General features: G+C 37.0%; 1 protein-coding gene across 5 annotated transcripts in view; it reads right to left on the reverse strand.

Moving 5' to 3' along the window:
- Window positions 1-19,474, reverse strand: part of foxj2 (forkhead box J2) — a 120,496-nt gene that overhangs the window by 47,478 nt on the left and 53,544 nt on the right. For all 5 annotated transcript variants that reach the window (XM_051931726.1, XM_051931725.1, XM_051931724.1 and 2 more), the window contains exon 4: window positions 6,491-6,577. In XM_051931726.1, coding sequence (XP_051787686.1) covers window positions 6,491-6,577 — 87 coding nt within the window. The remainder of the gene's footprint in view (window positions 1-6,490; window positions 6,578-19,474) is intronic.

Raw genomic sequence — 19,474 nt, forward strand, 5'->3', positions numbered from 1 at the left:
CATTTTGCCTCCCCACATGAGGCTTGATCCCACTTCACGATGTCCTGGTCCTCTGACATACGAAGAGACAGAGCACGTCCAAAACAAAACAAACACCACCCCGCAGCGGCCTTAGAGAATTAAAACAAAGAGATATCTATTGCAGCTGAATTCTTAATACTATCTGCCGAAAATATAATCATTAACAATCTAAGCTTAAAATAATCTTCAGCAATTTTAAAAATTAAAATATTAAGATAAAAAAATAATGAACCCTGGGAATGATTTTAAAAAGTAGTCTAGGATAAACATGGTGATTCCTACTGTAATAGTATAATGTAATAGTATAAATAGTATAAATAGCAATAAACCAAGTGTATGATGTTAAACAGTCTAGTTTAAGGTAATAAAAAAAAAGTTATAATGTAATAGTATAAATAGCAATAAACCAAGTGTATGATGTTAAATAGTCTACTTCAAGGTAATAAAAAAAAATCCTACTTTAATTACTTCCACACTTCCACATTCACGTCTATAACTCTGATTAAGACATAAACATGGATTTAGAGAGCAGATGACAGGTCCTTCCCATGCCTTGATAGAATACAGCTCCTTATTAACTTTCAAGAGTGTCGGAAACAGCTTCTTTAATTCCTTTTTGGCTTCTGCTTTGTTTGAAAAATATAATATTAATCTTGAACTTCCACTTTCAGTTTGGCGGGATACAAGAGGCTGTATTTGATATCGGCTTCCAGTAGCAACTTTTTAATGTCAGAGTAGGCTGCACGTTTTGCAGCTGTTGATGGTGAGAAGTCGGGGAAAATACGAATAAGATTATTTTCAAATATAATTTCTTGCTTGTGTCTGAGAAGTGCCATCACATCAAGCTTACATCGTAGTCGCTCAAAGCGGACAATAAAAGACCTGGGTTTAGAGGTACTAGAACTGTATGTGCGATAAGCAGCTGCTATCTCACTGTCGAGTTTAAAATCATCTCCAATTATTTTAGACAGTAATTCTACGGCAAATTTCATTGGGCTTGAGCTTTCTCGTTTCTCAGGTATACCCTCAATTCTTATATTATTTCTTCTGTGCCCATCTTCCAGGGCCGCAAGTCTGTCTCCGAGTTTTTTGCATTCGGAATTCGCAGCTGTGGCATTTTCATCGGCGTTAGACGCCAATTGTTCCGCTGTTTCAACTCGAGCCGTGAATGCCTGCTTAACGTCATCCAGCTGATCTGTAACGTCTTTAATCTGGTCGGTAAGCATTCTCAGTTTGAATCTATTTTCTTCAATGTGTTCTTCTAATTTCTCAAACATGCCTTTAAAGTTCACGTCAAAACGTTTAAATAGACGCGTTTCCCGGTCTTTGTTATTATTCTTAAGCTCAATGTTAGACTTCATAAGATCATTCTTGTTTTCCTTCTTAAACTCATTTATGGTCGTAGCCAGTGTAGCAATCATCTCTTTCAGTTCGGACAGTTCGCTTCGGATTTCATGCTCTTTCATGCTTCGTGCTCGCGATGAGTAGATGAAAGCACATCCCGCAGGGCCTTTTCTAGTCTCGAATGAACCTCAGAAATCGGCGATCCAGCGCGACATGTATCACCTGTATCACTTGCACCTTCGCTCCCGTTTTCACTCTCGACTGGAGACGAAACAATGGAGCGGGGTCCCAGGAGATCTGTGCCTTCGTCTGCCTTTTCCAAGTCAGTTTCCGAGAGGCCATACCTTACACTCGGGCCTGATGTCTGTCCAGACTTTGAAGCTGCTTTAAGTTTCTTTTCCAGTTCTTTCTGACTTTTCTTCTTGTTACTCATGCTTGTATATTGTAGTGGAAGTTCCTTGGTCGGGTTAAATACAGGATACCTCTAAACAATGTGAAATACGTGGGAAATTAAAGCCGCTGCAAGCGGAGCTCTGCTTCAGACGTCCATCTCCTATAACGGTCGAGACCTACTCCAGTTCTAAGTACAAAAGAAACTTCAAATCGTAAACAACATCTTTGACAAAATCTGAAATTTTTGCGCATTAAAAAATGAAACTTGACACTTGTAGTTAGCATAGTTATTGATGGGTATATTCTGAAACTGTTTGAAAAACAATGGAATATTTAATAACAGGATTATTTAATGTGACATACAAAATCATTTGAAAACTGTGATCTAGGACATTTTCAGGTTAACAATTGAAGAAATTTAATGGAATTTGTTCATTTAAATGCAACAGGGTGACCTGGAAATTCCTCAGGTCAATAGCATTCACACATAGCATTCACGCATGAACAATTAATACCAGGTTATGAGTCTGAGTATCCTAAAAGATGAAGAATAATTTTATCACCACAAAGTGCAAGCTTTTCTTTTTAGTGAAAATACATTGGGAGAAGCAATATTTGTATATCCAAAAGAAATTATTTTATTTATTGACTGATTTGTTTGTTTGTTTTATTGGTTTTGCACACAAATACTCCAATCACCATAGCAACACTATGGAACGCAAACTGCATATAGAAAGCAGCAGCAATAAATATATATATAAACTACTGCCTTTTTGCTGTCTCGGAAAGCTGTCATTAAACTCTGTTTTCATGAGATTCCGATGCAAATTGTAAGATTGATATTGTTAGGATTTTGGCTATGCCATTAACCAATCAAGTTTACACTCTGCCTGTGACATCGTAAATCAAAAAAAAAGAATTCAAAATTCCTCAAAAGACCCTAATTTCTCTTTCAGAAAGACGTGCAAAAAAAAAAACTCTCACCTTTTAAATTCCTATTGAAGACATTTTTAAACCATTCTTAAATAATCTGGAATTGCCTGCCTCCAAACATTGAGTCCCTTTTTTTGTGTTGTTAAAGGCTAGCCATAAAACTGATTGGGTAAAGCTGAATGACAGTCTTGGAACGACAACTTTGATAACGAGTAAAGAACAACAGAAAACTGATTATATCAAATTGCGGTTGTGAAGGAGAACGGTAAGTGTCTAGTTGTAACTGAGTTTGTCAGTTTTCTCAAAAGCTTAGATGAAAAACGGCACACTCTTTTCAAAATTCATCCAATTTCTATACACATTTTGTAATGGTTTTTAAATGAGATAAATATCAGTTGGGTAGTAACACTTTTGGCTATCAACTATAGGAGACAGCATGTTAATCCAAGACCTAGGGCCTCATGTATAACGGCGTGCGTAGAACTCACACTATAACATGGCGTAAGCACAAAAGCAGGAATGTGCGTACACACAGAAAAATCCAGATGCAGGAATCTGTACAAACGCAAACTTCCACGTTCTTCCGCTACATAAATCCTGATCAGCGTGAATAGTAACGCACATGCACGCGCCTTCTGTCCTGCCCCAACTCCTCCCAGAATTACGCCTCTTTGAATATGCAAATCAATATAAATAGCCTTCTGTGAAAAGACAATAGGAAAAGCATGGGGGGAAATATAAAAATTTCAGCGAATACCAAGTGGAGGCAAAGGAAAAACATACTATTTGTTGGTTTAAACTGTGGTATAATCAACAAAAGGAAGTTGATCAAATGACAGAGTGTCGGAGAAACTCGAAAGCTCAAGTTCACAAAGTTGCACAGTGCCAGAAATAAAAAAGAAGTCACATATCAAAGTCGCCATGAAAAGGCGAGTCGTAGCCCACCATCTGAGTGTCATATGGAAGCTTATTAGGGTACAGACAAAAAAAGTAGGCACACAGTGGGAAAAAAGCATGAAATGTCAACTTTATTCTCGAAATTTCCACTTTAATCAAGTAGTTTATTTTGCCATTAAAGTAGAACATCATAAACTTCATCTTAAAATCATTTAATTTACTAGTTTCTCAAATCCCATTGTAACTAAAGTAGCACGTTAAATGCTTTGTTCTGTATTTGATCTTCTATGTGCTCTATGTGTGTGAATCACTACCTGCTTCTTAAACGGGCTTTCTCTTTCTCCGACAGGACACATAATCCATTACATTCGTGATATTACAGCTCTCTGAATAATTAAAATACTGAGATGTATACGTGATATCTTTTTCATGATGATAGGAATGAAAGCATGTTATTAAACATGGGAACACGGTGGCGCAGTGCTTGTTCATGTCTCACGCAAGAGGCTTGCTGCGCCATGCGCGACCTTCGATTAAATAATTTATTACAGAAGTACTGTCTCTTTCAAACGTACTAACCTCCAATTCCTGTCCTTACTTTTCTTTCTCCAAATACCCAATCTCCACACAATCAGCTATGTAATAGATGTGAAGCCATTTGTAAGCTTAGAACGCAGATTCTTCAAAACTTTTAAGGAACATTGAAATATCTTTGTAGTAGATATTTAATTATTCTATCCGTCTATCCTTCGAGTGTTGCGTCAGCACCAGCAAGAATACAGCGCAATGCAGGAACAATCCCTGAACTAGCTAGCGCTGCGGCACCGTGTCCTCACATGTTTAATTATTAACAATACAGATTATTTAAATGAAGTTAAAGTTTTATCTGTATAATATAATCAACATATTTTGCTGCATTTCATCTTAAAAATGATATCGTCATCATATGTAACATACGCGCTTTATAAAGTGGCGCAGGTTGTGCAATATTATAACTGTAGTGCAAGTTTAGAGTGAGGTAATTGTACCAAACAGTTCTACAAGGAGCACTTGATGGACTGATTGAGTACGTTTATAGTTCTTGGGATGAAACTTATTCTAAACCGCGAAGTCCATACAGGGAAGTCTCTGAAGCATTTTGCCATGGCTGAGGCAGCGTCTGCTTCATGCTGTATACCGATAATTCTCTTTCCAATCAGCTGCTGCTGTGATTCCCGACTCAGATATAGTGATATAAATACTCCGAGTGGTGCAGTGAGAGTAATATGGAAAAAGATGATCTGCTGTGGCAACCCTTAATGGGAGCAGCTGAAAGAAGAAGAAGATGCAGTGAGAGTAACAACGCTAAAGCAGTTATGGTATTTGGAATACTATGGCTATTCCCTGGACCATTATATTGCTGCAGGTTAATTACAATCAGAGGCATTACACTAATAAACAATATGCAGTTAGTTTCAGTGTATTTATAAAGCCGCGTCAGAAATGTGGATCTAAGAAAGAAAGGGTGACCACACAGGAACAGTAGCACTGCTTTGACGTTGGGTGCCGCCATTCTGCAAAACCGAGCGGAGAAATTGCGTATGCCAGGGTATGAGGTACCGTGGAAATGTGCATGGCTTTACGCCAAGTTTAGGTTTTATACATCGCGATTTGAGCGTGGAAACGTTCGTACGCAACATTTCTGTGCGTACGCACCGTTTATACATGAGGCCCCTAGTTACTGCTTGAAATAGGATTGGCACATTCTCCCCATGTTTTTGTGGATTTTCCTTTGGGTACTCCACTTTTTCTTCTGTATCCAAAATATTGTGCCTGTGTGGTCTAGTGATGAATGATCAAAATTGACGAGATCTGAGCATCAGAAATGTAAAGAGCAAACCAAGTAGTCAGACTGAAATGAGGATCAAAATATTAAAGTAATATCTGCAAGCTACTTCTAAAGGCAACATAAAACATGAAGCCATAAGCAAGAGCTCAGTCAAGATCTGAAAATTTCAAAGGGATTTTGTGCTTTCAAGAATTATTTATTGATCACTGAGTTTTCTTTACTTTTAAACATAGTTTCTACACCCAAAAGCTCAGTTATGTCTTTCAAAAAAGTTTGCAATGTTGTAACATGACAAACATTTTTATGTCATGTGCTTAGCAGCATGACATAAAAATAATGTGATACAAAATCATTTATTGAATCCCAACATAAAAGACTTGCATGTTATGCTTATTTGTCCACTTCTGAATTTTTGAGTGAATAAGCCCTAAATTAAATAGCAGTCTATCTAAGGCTGGTTTCTGTCTTGTACTGCTAGGATTGTTTTATGTCCCACAACAACACTGAGCACAGTGGATACTGAAAATCAATGATTGAACACCAGCTATCATTTAGTTCCAAGGACTTATTTCATTCTTTATTTAATTAAGCCTTTAATTAAGATCTTTAAATCAATATCACTCAACAGCAAATTTGTGGATTGCTACCTGTGTTGATCTGACAGAAATGTACCTTTTAAAAATGATCTAATCAGCACATCAAATGGTTCTTTACTATTTATCTTACTTATTTATATTTACTGGTAAAACTGATTAGAAAGTGCTCATATAATGACCTATCATAATTTGCACATCTGTCAGTGGTGTTTTCCAATTAAAATATAAACCCATCTTATAGAAAACGTTACTACATGTTGACTCTGCTCTTTGTGGGAATACAGACTGAATAGAAATCAGCAAATTATGAGGGAATTAACTCATTTCATTAAAAGTGTTCTTTAAGTCTAATAGTAATGCTTCTTAATGCAAGTAAGTTAACAAAATTAAACTTTCTTCATTAATAAATACACACAAGAAATGAACAAACTGGAAATGTCATTTAATAAGGATATAAATCTAAAACATTTACACAGACCTCTTGCTCAAAGGGATTTGCTCGTTTTACTCCAAGAGTGAGAGGAGAGTCTTCCTTTGGGGAGCTATCAATGGTCCAATATGAGCCCTGCAATCAAAATAAAACACATCTATTACAATGACATACTTGATTACTTAATACTTGTCTTGAAATTATATCATAAGGAATGATATAATGTAACAATCTTACTATTAATAATTACATACATTTCATCTATTTACTTATTCAGGAAAAGTTGTTATTTTCCTGCTATCAGCAGAATTGTACTTAGTAAAACAAGTTTTTTTTACTTCCCTTTTTACATTGATTGCATGAGTTGTAGATTATAAGCATATAACATTTCAACAAGTTTTCTTTATAAAGCACAAATAAAGTGCTATATAGTATTTAAGTCTGTAAAGTCCATTATAGTGGTAAATAATTTAGTACGATGCTATGATAAGATGTCCAAGGAGAACTGGAAAACAAAAGCTCCAGTTTACAAGATGCTAGAGAAAATAAACAGTACTGGTGAAAGATACCATTACAAAAAAAACAAAAAGAGAAAAATAGACATTATCAACAAGTCACAGTCTTTAACGTATATGATAATGACAGTCTCTTATGTATGTAAAATTGCAGTACATGGAACTGGTGCAGATAAAAAGAAATTATAAAATAGCCAAATTAAAAACATTCATTTTTGGTAAGTTTTTTTTTTTTTTTTTAATGTTCCATGACATTAGTCTGGTGTGTCTCACTTGGTAAGGCATTGTAGATTTATGGTGTATAAGAACAAAATGCTTGGCTTGCAGAATAACAAGCAATCCAGCATTAGATGATTTAGCATCATAATTGGGAATGTAAGGAAATGGAAAAAATGAAGGAAGTGAAATATTGTTCTGTATTGTTAAATCAATCGGAACGGCAATCAATGTAAAAATGGTAAAACTAGTAAAATAAGGTCATATTTTCATTTTTTTAGTTAAGATTCTTGCTGCAGTCAAATTATATACTTCTTTGATAGTCCTGCTGTTCAATTTAAGAAAATAGAAAATGACATTTTAAGCAAAAAGATGAAGCATTATTCAAATCCTAATCAAGTTTGCTAACCAAAAAGTCACAATAATTAGTCATCAAAAAAGAAAAAAACTGTTAGTAAAATTCACAGCCAGCTTGCAAGCTTTAAAGGATTTATTCACAATCTTGGATGACCAGGAAGTGTAGATGTTGATCTTTATGTCCATGGTGATATTATGCACCTGCACTTCCAGTCCGACTTCCATAGCAACTTGATGGCCAGCGCACCACAAAATGGCAATGCCCATAACAAACAAAATGATTTCAAGGAATATACAAATAAATTTCAGCTACACTGAAACAAAACAAACAAAATACTAATGCAAGAAAAGGATTCAGTATTCCAGAAAACAATAATAACCATGTAAATTTCAGCAAAACGCTGTTTCAAAAATGATTAAAAATTATTAATGTAACATAACCATAATTCTTGTGAAGAGGGTATTACAGTTATCAGTTTTGCTAAAAACAAATATGTTGTTGATAATGTTGAGATATCTGGAGATATTATAAGAGGTCAAACTTTTGCAATATTTCTTAAATGAAGGAACAAAGTTTTAATAATTTAGCTAACTTTAGTTCTGAGACCATAATAACACCTAAATTATTTACTTTTGTGAAATCATCTGATCAAATTTAATTACAATACACTCACATTTTTATTTTCTGCCAACATCTAAAACTTTTTTTCATTTTGTTCTTTGTTTAAGTTGAGGAAATTACTGCTTATCCATTCTGTAATGCCACTAAGACATTTAATCAGAGGGTATAAAGCCTCAGGGTCATCTAATGTCGTATATAAGTAAATGTGTATGTCATCAACATTACTTTGATAGTTCAGTTTGTGTTTTGAATAATCTAGGAAGTATGTAGTTTGAGAATAACCTCTATATTAAAAACACACTTAATTTTAGATATAGAGACTGAGCCTTTTAGTTTCAGTAGCTGCTTTATTCTAATCACAGTTGCAAGTAACTTGGCCATATTTCAGTAAGAATAGGTGCAAGGTAATAACAAAGTTTATAGAGGACCTCAACCCATTGCGAAGCATGGTCATGTACACACAATCAAGAATCACACTTAAGAGTAGAAGGGAATCAGGAGCAAAAGTTACAAAACCACTGGGAACAATGCAAACTCTACACAAAGGTTACTGTGGCTGGAAATTGAGCCAAAATCCAAATATTGTAAAGCAGTAATAATAATACGCTTGTCTTCAGTATGCTGCCCAAATACTCACATTTTTACCCTATTTCTAAATACAGCTATGTGACGCATAACATCTTTTTAGACAATGACCAACTGCATATACATCCGTGGACCTTTAAGCCCATAATAGAGTTTAGAAATCCTGATTAGATAAGTGGACATGTCCCTTGTAAAGAAAGAAATTGCCAATACTGTACTCTACTTTCTATTGTTATTTTAATGTGAACTGTTCCTAATTACAAATGATAAGTATATCATATAAAAGTATATGCTTCAACTCATTGGCAGCTCTGTGGAGTGTTGTAGCATTATCTCTCTGTATTTAGTCAAAACAGGAACACTATAATATCCTATACAGCTTTGCTTATTACTGCATATAATATTATCGCCCAATGTCCAAATCACATAATTTCCTATTTCAAAGAATGTATTGTGGACGTTAAGCAGCATGAACAAAAGTTTCTAAGTGCTGCAAAATAATCTTTAGAAATTTTTATTTCTTAAAATGTAAGGCATGTCAATTGATTGTTCATTTTCAGATCTGCTTAACCTGTTAAATCAGTTATGTTAATGCACACTAAACAACTAGAGTGTCAACTTTAACTCTAGTGCTTAGAACCGTTCACATTTTTTAAAGGGAGACTAATCTACTTGGCACATGCTCTATCTTGCATTAGGTGAATAGTTTTCAATTGAGTCATACTTTTGACAAAGTAAATCTATACTTTGACATGCAAATCATAATGAGCACTACAGCTCTACTAGTGATCCACATTATTAATCTGAGCTAAGGTAAAGCACGCAAAATAGAACTTTCCTTTTTTATATCACAGAAAAAAATATCACATTATCCTGAAATAAGTATGGTATGATTTCTTAATCAAACTTTTTTTATAGTAACTAAAAATACCTTAAATTAAAAACATGCTATAAAAATCAAACTTGTTAAATGATGTGCTTTTTACATTTTTGTCTAGCTTTGTACTTATACTAAAGTTTATTTTCAAGCTGTGTTTTTCAAACTGCAATCTATTCTGAACTTTGTTCATCAAATATGTTTACTTACATTCTCTTACTTAAAACATTAATTGACCTGGTTTTTCAATTTGCAGATTCTAAAAAATACCAGCTCAAGTGCTCAGACATGTTTGTATGAGATGGGAAAAACACAAAAAGTGTTCTATAGAGTACCATTTTTTTCCTTTTGCGTTCATAAGAATTACTTATGAATGCTTTGAAATCACTTCAGGTTTTTTTGTCCAGTGCCGCCTGACTCACTGGTATGAGAAAACCTCCGCATATGATATACCATTCGATGTGACTTGATTTCTAGATGTGCAAGACATCAAGGTTTTTGGAATCCCCTCTTTTTTACCCTCTAGACTTGAAAAACCCTTATTTAAGGCCATTTTTCGAAAATACTTTGTGCAGGAAATTACACTCTTATGATAATGAGCAATAGGTGTTTTTAACGTAAGTCATAAGTAGGACTTGAAGTTGTGTATACCACATCAGCCGTCCCCCTAATGAGATATGAGGGGTCAAAGTTACTTCTCTTAACAAAACTTAAAAAAAAATTGACATTGGTAATATAGGCACGTGGATTATTGTTTCATGCTTGCTGATCATGAATATGATATTTTTGATATTTGATTATTTACCAGACCTGGGTTTGCTTCCCAGGTCCTCCCTGCGTGGAGTTTGCATGTTCTCCCCGTGTGTGACGATGCAGGTTTGGCTCCATGCTCCCATCTTCTGTTAGGGAGCCCTTGAACCCAACACCATCGGTAATGTCACCGATGAGCTAGACAGTGAGGCAATAACAATGAGCAAGGGGATGATGTAACAAATGTGCAAACAGTGCTTTTATTAAAATAGAACAAAACAGTGTTCAAACTAAAGTGTAGTAGTGCATTCCAATGTCTTCTTTAAATAAATAAATAATCCACAAAAAGCAAGTGAAAAACCAAACGAACAAACGTGGAGGTTAAAATCCATTAGGAAAAACTCTTCTAAAAACCACGAGGTAAAATAGTACAGGAAGCAACAATGTTAAAACCAAAAAGCTCAGTGTCTTCTGTTTAGCCTGGCTGCTCCCCTGCTACACCCATCAGGGCTGTTCTACAGAAGAGTCGCCCTACATGCAGCTGACCTTCTGTCTGCCTGCTTCAGCTGTTTGGATCGCCTCACCGACCCCTGGCTCCGGTAGGCTCCTCCAGACAGCGACTTGGGTTCCACAGCGACCGGGGCGCCCACGCTGGGGAATACACACCCCAAGTCACCAACTCCTGCTGCCTTATGCGGAGAGTCATCCACCGTCCGGTCACTCCCGCCCTTCAAAATCAACTCTGCGGGAGCGACCACTACTGCTACTCCTCGGGTGTCAGCCTAACACCCAAGCTACCTGTACAGCTGCAGGCAAGCCTGCACTCGGTTGCTCTCCCACACCGACTTTCTCTCTCTCTCTCCACTGCTTCCTGCCTCCTCCTGCAACCTCCGTTTCTTTCTTTTTACTTCCTTCTTTTTTTTCTTTGAACCTGCTCGCGCTTCTCTATATATGCGGAGAGGACATGGTAGCTGCAGCCCATTAGCCACAGGAACGATCACGGACGTGGGCAGTCCCTCACCTCTGCACTTAGGTGAGAAACGCCCACACCGTAGATCGCCCTGCGGCTCGCTATAGTTACCACGCCCCCTCGCTAAGCCTCGAGCGTGGTGATTATTTATTTAAAACAAAACAGCCTTTGCTGGAAGAGCTGTGGACCCATAACACCACACTGGGTCTGCGTGGGTTTCTTCCGGGTGCTCCGGTTTCCTCCCACAGTCCAAAGACATGCAGGTTAGGTGGATTGGCGATTCTAAATTGGCCCTAGTGTGTGCTTGGTGGGTGGGTGTGTTTATGTGTGTCCTGCGGTGGGTTGGCACCCTGCCCGGGATTGGTTCCTGCCTTGTGCCCTGTGTTGGATGGGATTGGCTGCAGCAGACCCCCGTGGCCCTGTGTTCGGATTGCGGGTTGGATAATGGATGGATGGATGGATTATTTACCAGCTGTCCTAGCCCTCAAAGAGCCACTCCTAGGAAGTTAAAAATTACAAAATTCAAACTTAAGCATGTGGGATATCGTTTTGGATGATTTCAAGGTCAGTGATTATGAATATGATGTTATTTTTGATAACATCATATTGATCTAGTCCTCTAGGGATTTCTATCAGTGAGTGAAAAATGATACATTTCTATTTCAATCAATAATATTTAGGCTTAAAAAACTTAAATTGATGCACACACTTTAAATATTTGATGCAACTATTCTTGTTCATTATGTAAATTTACCTCATGAAGTACAGTTAGGTCCATAAATATTTGGACAGAGACAACTTTTTTCTAATTTTGGTTCTGTACATTACCACAATGAATTTTAAATGAAACAACTCAGATGCAGTTGAAGTGCAGACTTTCAGCTTTAAGTCAGTGGGGTGAACAAAATGATTGCATAAAAATGTGAGGCAACTAAAGCATTTTTTTAACACAATCCCTTCATTTCAGTGGCTCAAAAGTAATTGGACAATTGACTCAAAGGCAATTTCATAGGCAGGAGTGGGCAAGTCCGTCGTTATGTCATTATCAATTAAGCAGATAAAAGGCCTGGAGTTGATTTGAGGTGTGGTGCTTGCATGTGGAAGATTTTGCTGTGAACAGACAACATGCGGTCAAAGGAGCTCTCCATGCAGGTGAAAGAAGCCATCCTTAAGCTGCGAAAACAGAAAAAATCCATCTGAGAAATTGCTACAATATTACGAGTGGCAAAATGTACATCTTGAGAAAGAAAGCAAGCACTTGTGAACTCAGCAATGCAAAAAGACTTGGACGTCCAGTGGTGGATGATCGCAGAATCATTTCCATGGTGAAGAGAAACCCCTTCACAACAGCCAACCATGTGAAAAACACTCTCCAGGGGGTAGGCATATCGATATCCAAGTCTACCATAAAGAGAAGACTGCATGAAAGTAAATACAGAGGGTGTACTACAAGGTGCAAGCCACTCATAAGCCTCAAGAATAGAAAGGCTAGATTGGACTTTGCTAAAGAACATCTAAAAAAGCCAGCACAGTTCTGGAAAAACATTCTTTGGACAAATGAAACCAAGATCAACCTCTACCAGAATGATGGCAAGAAAAAAGTATGGAGAAGGCGTGGAACAGTTCATTATCCAAAGCATACCACATCATCTGTAAAACACGGTGGAGGCAGTTTGATGGCTTGGGCATGCATGACTGCCAGTGGCACTGGGACACTAGTATTTATTGATGATGTGACACAGGACAGAAGCAGCTGAATGAATTCTGAGGCGTTCAGAGTCATACTGTCTGCTTAAATCCAGCTAAATGCAGTCAAATTGATTGGGTGGTGTTTCATGATACAGATGGACAATGACCCAAAACATACAGCCAAAGCAACCCAGGACTTTATTAAAGCAAAGAAGTGGAAAATTCTTGAATGGCTAAGTCAGTCACCTGATCTTAACCCAATTGAGCATGCATTTCACTTGTTGAAGACTAAACTTCAGACAGAAAGGCCCACAAACAAACAGCAACAGAAAGCCGCTGCAGTAAAGGCCTGGCAGAGCATTAAAAAGGAGGAAACCCAGCATCTGGTGATGTCCATGAGTTCAAGACTTCAGGCTGTCATTGCCAACAAAGGGTTTTCAACCAAGTATTAGAAATGAACATTTTATTTCCAGTTATTTAATTTGTCCAATTACTTTTGAGCCCCTGAAATGAAGGGATTGTGTTAAAAAATGCTTTAGTTGCCTCACATTTTTATGCAATCGTTTTGCTCACCCCACTGAATTAAAGCTGAAAGTCTGCGCTTCAACTGCATCTGAGTTGTTTCATTTAAAATTCATTGTGGTAATGTACAGACCCAAAATTAGAAAAAAGTTGTCTCTGTTCAAATATTTATGGAACTAACTGTAAATGATTACATTTCTAATGAATAAATGCAAATTAGGGTCTTTACTTTAATCAGACTTTTTTTGGTTGAAAAATAGGTAAACAGTGGGCTTCTGTCTGTATTGATTAAAAAACAGTAGTTTCAACAATATTTACTAAACCAGAATTTACTTTACTCCTCCTTGAAATAACAAAGTGGGCTAACTGTTATTGTTTTTTAAAGAACAGAATTCCAGTCAGTCATTTTTCATGATTCACTCTCCAGACTTTCTCCCTAAGATAATGTGTCAGAGCTATTTCTTTTTTTACTTATGTTATGCTGTCACTGGATGATTTCATTTATGTTCCTAATCATTAATTTTCAAGAACCTTATACCACTTTCTTTCGTCTTTATTTACTTTCTTCCTCCACGCTACTTTGTTAATGATACTGCTCTTGAAATTCCTATAATTTAATAGCTCTTCTATCCTGAGTTTATTTTTGACCATTACATTGACAGATTTATCCTAGCTTGAGCACTTTCTGGGGGTATTTTTCGTATGTGGATTACTCATTTAGCCGGATGTAATTGTTGACGATTTGGCATGATCCTGGAACTGTCGGTTTTTCGAAACTCTTGCTGGAAGCGTTGTCATAGCAACACATCCTAATCCTCAAACCTGCTCGGAGCAGGTTTGTTCGATGTAAACAAGGATTAGCTCACACACTTAATCAGTGTCCGTGCGTGGAATTCATTTAGTCATGACTTCGCCATTCATGAATGAGTGACCAATTGATATCGGTACACAAATTATAAAAAGAGAATTTCATATAGAGAGGGGTTTGCGCGATCGGCAAGATCCTTTATTGCTCCCGGAGGAAATTCTTTTCGAAAGATACCACTTTAGCCGAGGGGGAATATTGTACCTCAAAAATTAATTAGGATCTTATATTCGAAGTCAAACTCGGCGAAGTCGGGCTCTCACAACTACACAGACAGTATGCATTGCTTTGAGGTTTTTTGCAAGCGGCACTTTTTTTATATACTGTAGGCGATGTGAAAAATCTATCTAAAAGTGCAGTTTGCCAGGCAATTTGTAAAGTCTGTTTGGCACTGAAATATTTCCTTCGGGTTTTCATAGTGTTTCCTGGACACCAGCATGTGCAGACAAAAGAGGCATTTCATGCCATTGCAGGTAGGTAATACACAGGTAAAAACACCCACAGTTCCATAAAGAATCTCACAATCGGCCTAACATTCTCATTACCCAGGATTTCCAAATGTGATTGGGGCACATGGGACTGATCACAGTGGAGTTTGATCTAACATTATTTGGAAAATGTACCTCTCCTCCTGATGAATAATCAGACACAGTGTCTTTATCAAATATTTGACCTTTGTCAATATCTCGTTGATCAGACACAGGTTCTAGGGATATGACATTCCCTACAACTGACCCAAAAAAAAAAGAGGGCTATATGGAACCTACCTATGGCACACATTGAGGTCAAATATATGCAATGACCATCCTTAACCTGAAATGAAGTGACCACTGCATCCTGCCACTGGTTCTGAGGAGGAGCTTCCCCCTGGAATGCCCTCAGAAACAGGGCGATGGGCATTTTGCTGGAGAGCCAACTCTTCTGCTAGGGTTAGGTCTGCACCGCGTGGACCTCCACCTGTTTTTTGCTTGTCTGCCTTCTTATTAGCTTTAAAATTAATGTTCTTTACATTATATGTGATTCTTTATGTCAGCAATTCTTTAAATAGTTATATACCAATATTTACCAGTTTGAAGTATATTCTTGTACTTCACTTTAACCTGTTCCCGTGTTCTCCTTGTGCTCACGTTTGATCTGGAATTATGACATATTAAATAATAATTAATCTGACACATAGGAAATGAAACATTGCTTTCAGTAAGTACAATGCACACGTGTTTAATTTGTTGGCCACTTTTTACCAGTCATCTTTTCTGGTTTGGGCTGCTTTTGCAGTGTTACCCCTTGTGCATATTAAATCTTGAAATTCTTCGTGTCCTTCGAATAAAAGGTCTTGCTCCGCTTGTGTGAAAAAAAAATGTGTCTGTTCATTCGTCATTTTGTTACAGCCTATCAAAAACTTGCTGATCATGTTTTCTAGACTCAATATATATGGGCTTTTCAATCAGCACGGGCGCGCGCATTCATCTCAGATGATTAGATCTAGCTAAACTAATCTACTACACCACTGCGTTTGAAAAACCGACTTATCTGGATGAGTTTCACTGGCATTAACTCATCCAAGATGAGGCATCTGATCTCGGATGATTTAAGTGACGTACGGAAAATACCCCCCTGTTTTCTATAATGGTAAATAACAACAACAACCACAGTTTATTTCTTGTATAGCACATAATCACACAAGGAGTGCTGCAACAGACTTTAACAGGCCCCGTTTTTTTGAGAGCCCCCCAGCCTTGACTCCCTAAAAAATAAGAAAAAAACTCCCAAAAAATACCCTTGTAGGAAAAAAAATGGAAGAAATCTTCATCCATCCATCCATCCATCCTCTTCCGCTTATCCGAGGTCGGGGCGGAAGAAATCTTGGGAAATGCAATTTAGAGAGATTCCAGGTAGGTTGGGCATGCAATGGGTGTCAAAAATATGGTAAATACAAAACAGAACACAATAATCCTCTTCACGGAGCTCGATGGCTCCTCTATTATTGCCACCTCAGGAATACAATATAACAGTACAATAGTAGTAGTACAAACTACGGAGCAAAATGCAAGAATAGATTATATCACTCATTAAATACAGAACTATCACATATGAGGATACATATTTGTTCAGAGTCCTAGAGAACACAGCAAACAAGCCGCCTCCCCCTTACTGGCCATTTCACAGCTGATTCATTGCTGGGGCCTCCAACCTAATGAAATAACACAACTCTTTCACATTCTTGTCATGTCCTTAATTTTTTAATCTGTGAAGTTATTCTGATTTTCACTTTTGCTGACTTATGTATACAAATCAACGACTTAAGACTGCATCATGTTGTGCTAAATGTGACCCCGGCAATGGTCATTACGGTCACTAATCTTTGAAAAAATGCTTCACTGTTGAACATTGTGATTTTGGCAGCTAAAAACGTATGCCTTACTTGTGTTTAAACTGTATTGGAGCATTTATTTTCCATTTTTGTGTTTTGCTTCTTCCTATTTGTGTTTTGAACCTTACATCATATTATACTGATGTATATAAAGCAGGTGGAATGAAGACATCACTTATCAGGTCTTTGTGTGAATGAGGGGAAACTGCAGAACTCAGCAAAAAAAACTTAAGGAAATACATTTGAAAATTATAAAGCCTTAATACAATAACAGTTTGTTTTGTTGAAAGTTTAGAATGTTTTTATGTAGAGCACCATGCTACCAGTAGTGACACTGAGCGTAGCCAAATGCAAAGCTAGTCTAGTATAATATATAGTATAGCAGTAAAAAAAGCTCCACCCCCTGCTCGCTTCGCTCGCCAACCCCCAGGTTTGGTCCTGTGGAAATACAATTTAAACTGCTTTTTGTTTCATGGGAATTGTTACATATGCATTATGTTCACGTTTTATTTTAAAACTTCAGTAAAAACAACATTTAGAATGAACTTTTCTTCAAGATCGCATTGAATTTTGATTCCTTGTTTGATCTTACATCGTGATAATGCAACGTATAACTGGCCGTGAGTGAATATCGTTTCTTTGTCTCTTATAAATAAACCGACTTTTTCAAATGTTTGTCCTTGTGATTTGTTAATTGTCATTGGAAAAGCTATTCTCACGGGAAACTGTAAATGTTTTAATACGAATGGCATATCAAGATCTCCTTTTTGCCTGAACACTGTTTCGAGTTCATTCAATAAAAATAAGACTTTCTGATAAAGCAATCTACTTACAAAGTGGGAATATCCAGAGCCAATGTAGCCGGTGGCATTATTCTAAAGAAGCTTTCTGGCCATTGTGGATTGCACGTCATTGTAAGAAATAAATCTGGCCAACCGATAGTTCTAGATATTGCCATTGCATCATGATATAACTGTTGCAATTCCCTTGGACTACCTTAATATGATGATGGTAATTTTACTGCTTTATCTAATTTGAATTTGTCTGAACTATTAATATTTGAATTTTGAGCGTGATCAATGAGACCTTGCATATGTTCTGTTCTAAGGTTAGCTTGATTCGATTTAAAAAAGAAGAGACGATTAGCTGCGACTTTTACATTAATAATATAATGTTGTGATAGACGTTGAGATTATAGAAGTGGGTTAAATACATGGGAACGTATCGCTAATTTTGACCAGAAATATTGTGTGGGTGTTATTAGTTTTCCTGAATCCGTTTGTTTCATATTGTATGACCATCCTGTTTCGCCATCTGGGAAAAGCAAAGGAAAGAGTAAAGGGTGTTTTTTTTCGAAATTAAACTTGTCGTAGCTGTAATTGTTGCAGGAACACAGATTCTCTTAGCATTTGGTCCATTATTGTATAAATCAACGTTTTGTGCATTGAATGATGCTAACGCGAAAAGATTATTGTAGACGTGTATATTTTGCTTGGAATGTTTGTGGATTTCACTTTCACCAAACAACAAATCTTTGAATTCTTGCAGAAACGCCTCTTCATTGGGAAGCAGCAGTACTTTTCCCTGATGGCAACACGAATTAGATGATCTACAAGTCTCTGACTTAAACTTTAAAGCCTTACAATATCTACATACTTCTGACATATCACCTATGTCCATATATTCGATCTCTTTTTGCTGTTCCATTATTTCATCTAGTAATAATTTCCGTTTGTTTGCGGAAATGCGATCTATACTCTCTTTGTTTTGACACTTTTGAATTTTAGTACTGTCATATATTTGAATTTGCTCTGCGTGTGTATCGCGTCAAGGTTTTTTTTGAGCCGTTCGAATTCCACTGCTTTCATAATCTGTAACCTGCTCTGCATGTATATGGCACTACCGTTTTTGAACATCTTTATGAAGTTCTACAGTATCTTTTACTCTTTGTCTTTTATTTCTGACACCATTTGAAACTGCCCTGCAAGGTTTTAAATTCCACTTGTTCCGGGCTAATTATTACTTTCCTTGCCTAGGTCACCGTCTCACAGGAACATGCTTCCAGTGGATGTCAGAATGACGTGACTTGACCATGAATTGACTGTGTCGTGGGAAGTGAAAGTGTCTCTGCCTCTCTGAAGTGTCTGTCTGTCTCTCTTCAGAAGATTATGTCTCATTGTAAGGTTTTTTTCATAATAGATGTGTGTGTGTGTGTGTGTGTACTGCATATATTATATGTTAGTATTTTTATTTTTGTAATTAGTTTAGATCACTTTTCAGGGATTTTTGATATTGATATTAAAAAGTATTTTTCTGTTGAGCAGTGTTAAAAAACCCAAGTGGATGAATACATTTTTTAAGAACTATATTTGCATGCATGCTTGTTTTCATGTTAGAAACAATGATGCATGCGGTTGGGTAGTTTGGTATTCATTTTATAATGTTTACCACAGTACTGAGTTGGCCAGGCATGTTCACAAGGTGCTTTAAGTTAGTAAGTAACTTATGCTCTCCTTGGCTGTCTCTAACACACACTATGCATTGACCAGTAGCCATATCAGCCATACCACATGCACTTCAGAACAGTTAATCCACATAAAGCTAAGTATGTTTGGGCCCAGCCAGTAGTTGGAGTAGGGACCAACCAGGAAAAGTTTGGGTTTTTGCTGGAAGAGATGTTGGCAAGGCCAGAT

This window comes from Erpetoichthys calabaricus, chromosome 9, assembly GCF_900747795.2.
Source record: "Erpetoichthys calabaricus chromosome 9, fErpCal1.3, whole genome shotgun sequence".
Taxonomy (NCBI): domain Eukaryota; kingdom Metazoa; phylum Chordata; class Cladistia; order Polypteriformes; family Polypteridae; genus Erpetoichthys; species Erpetoichthys calabaricus.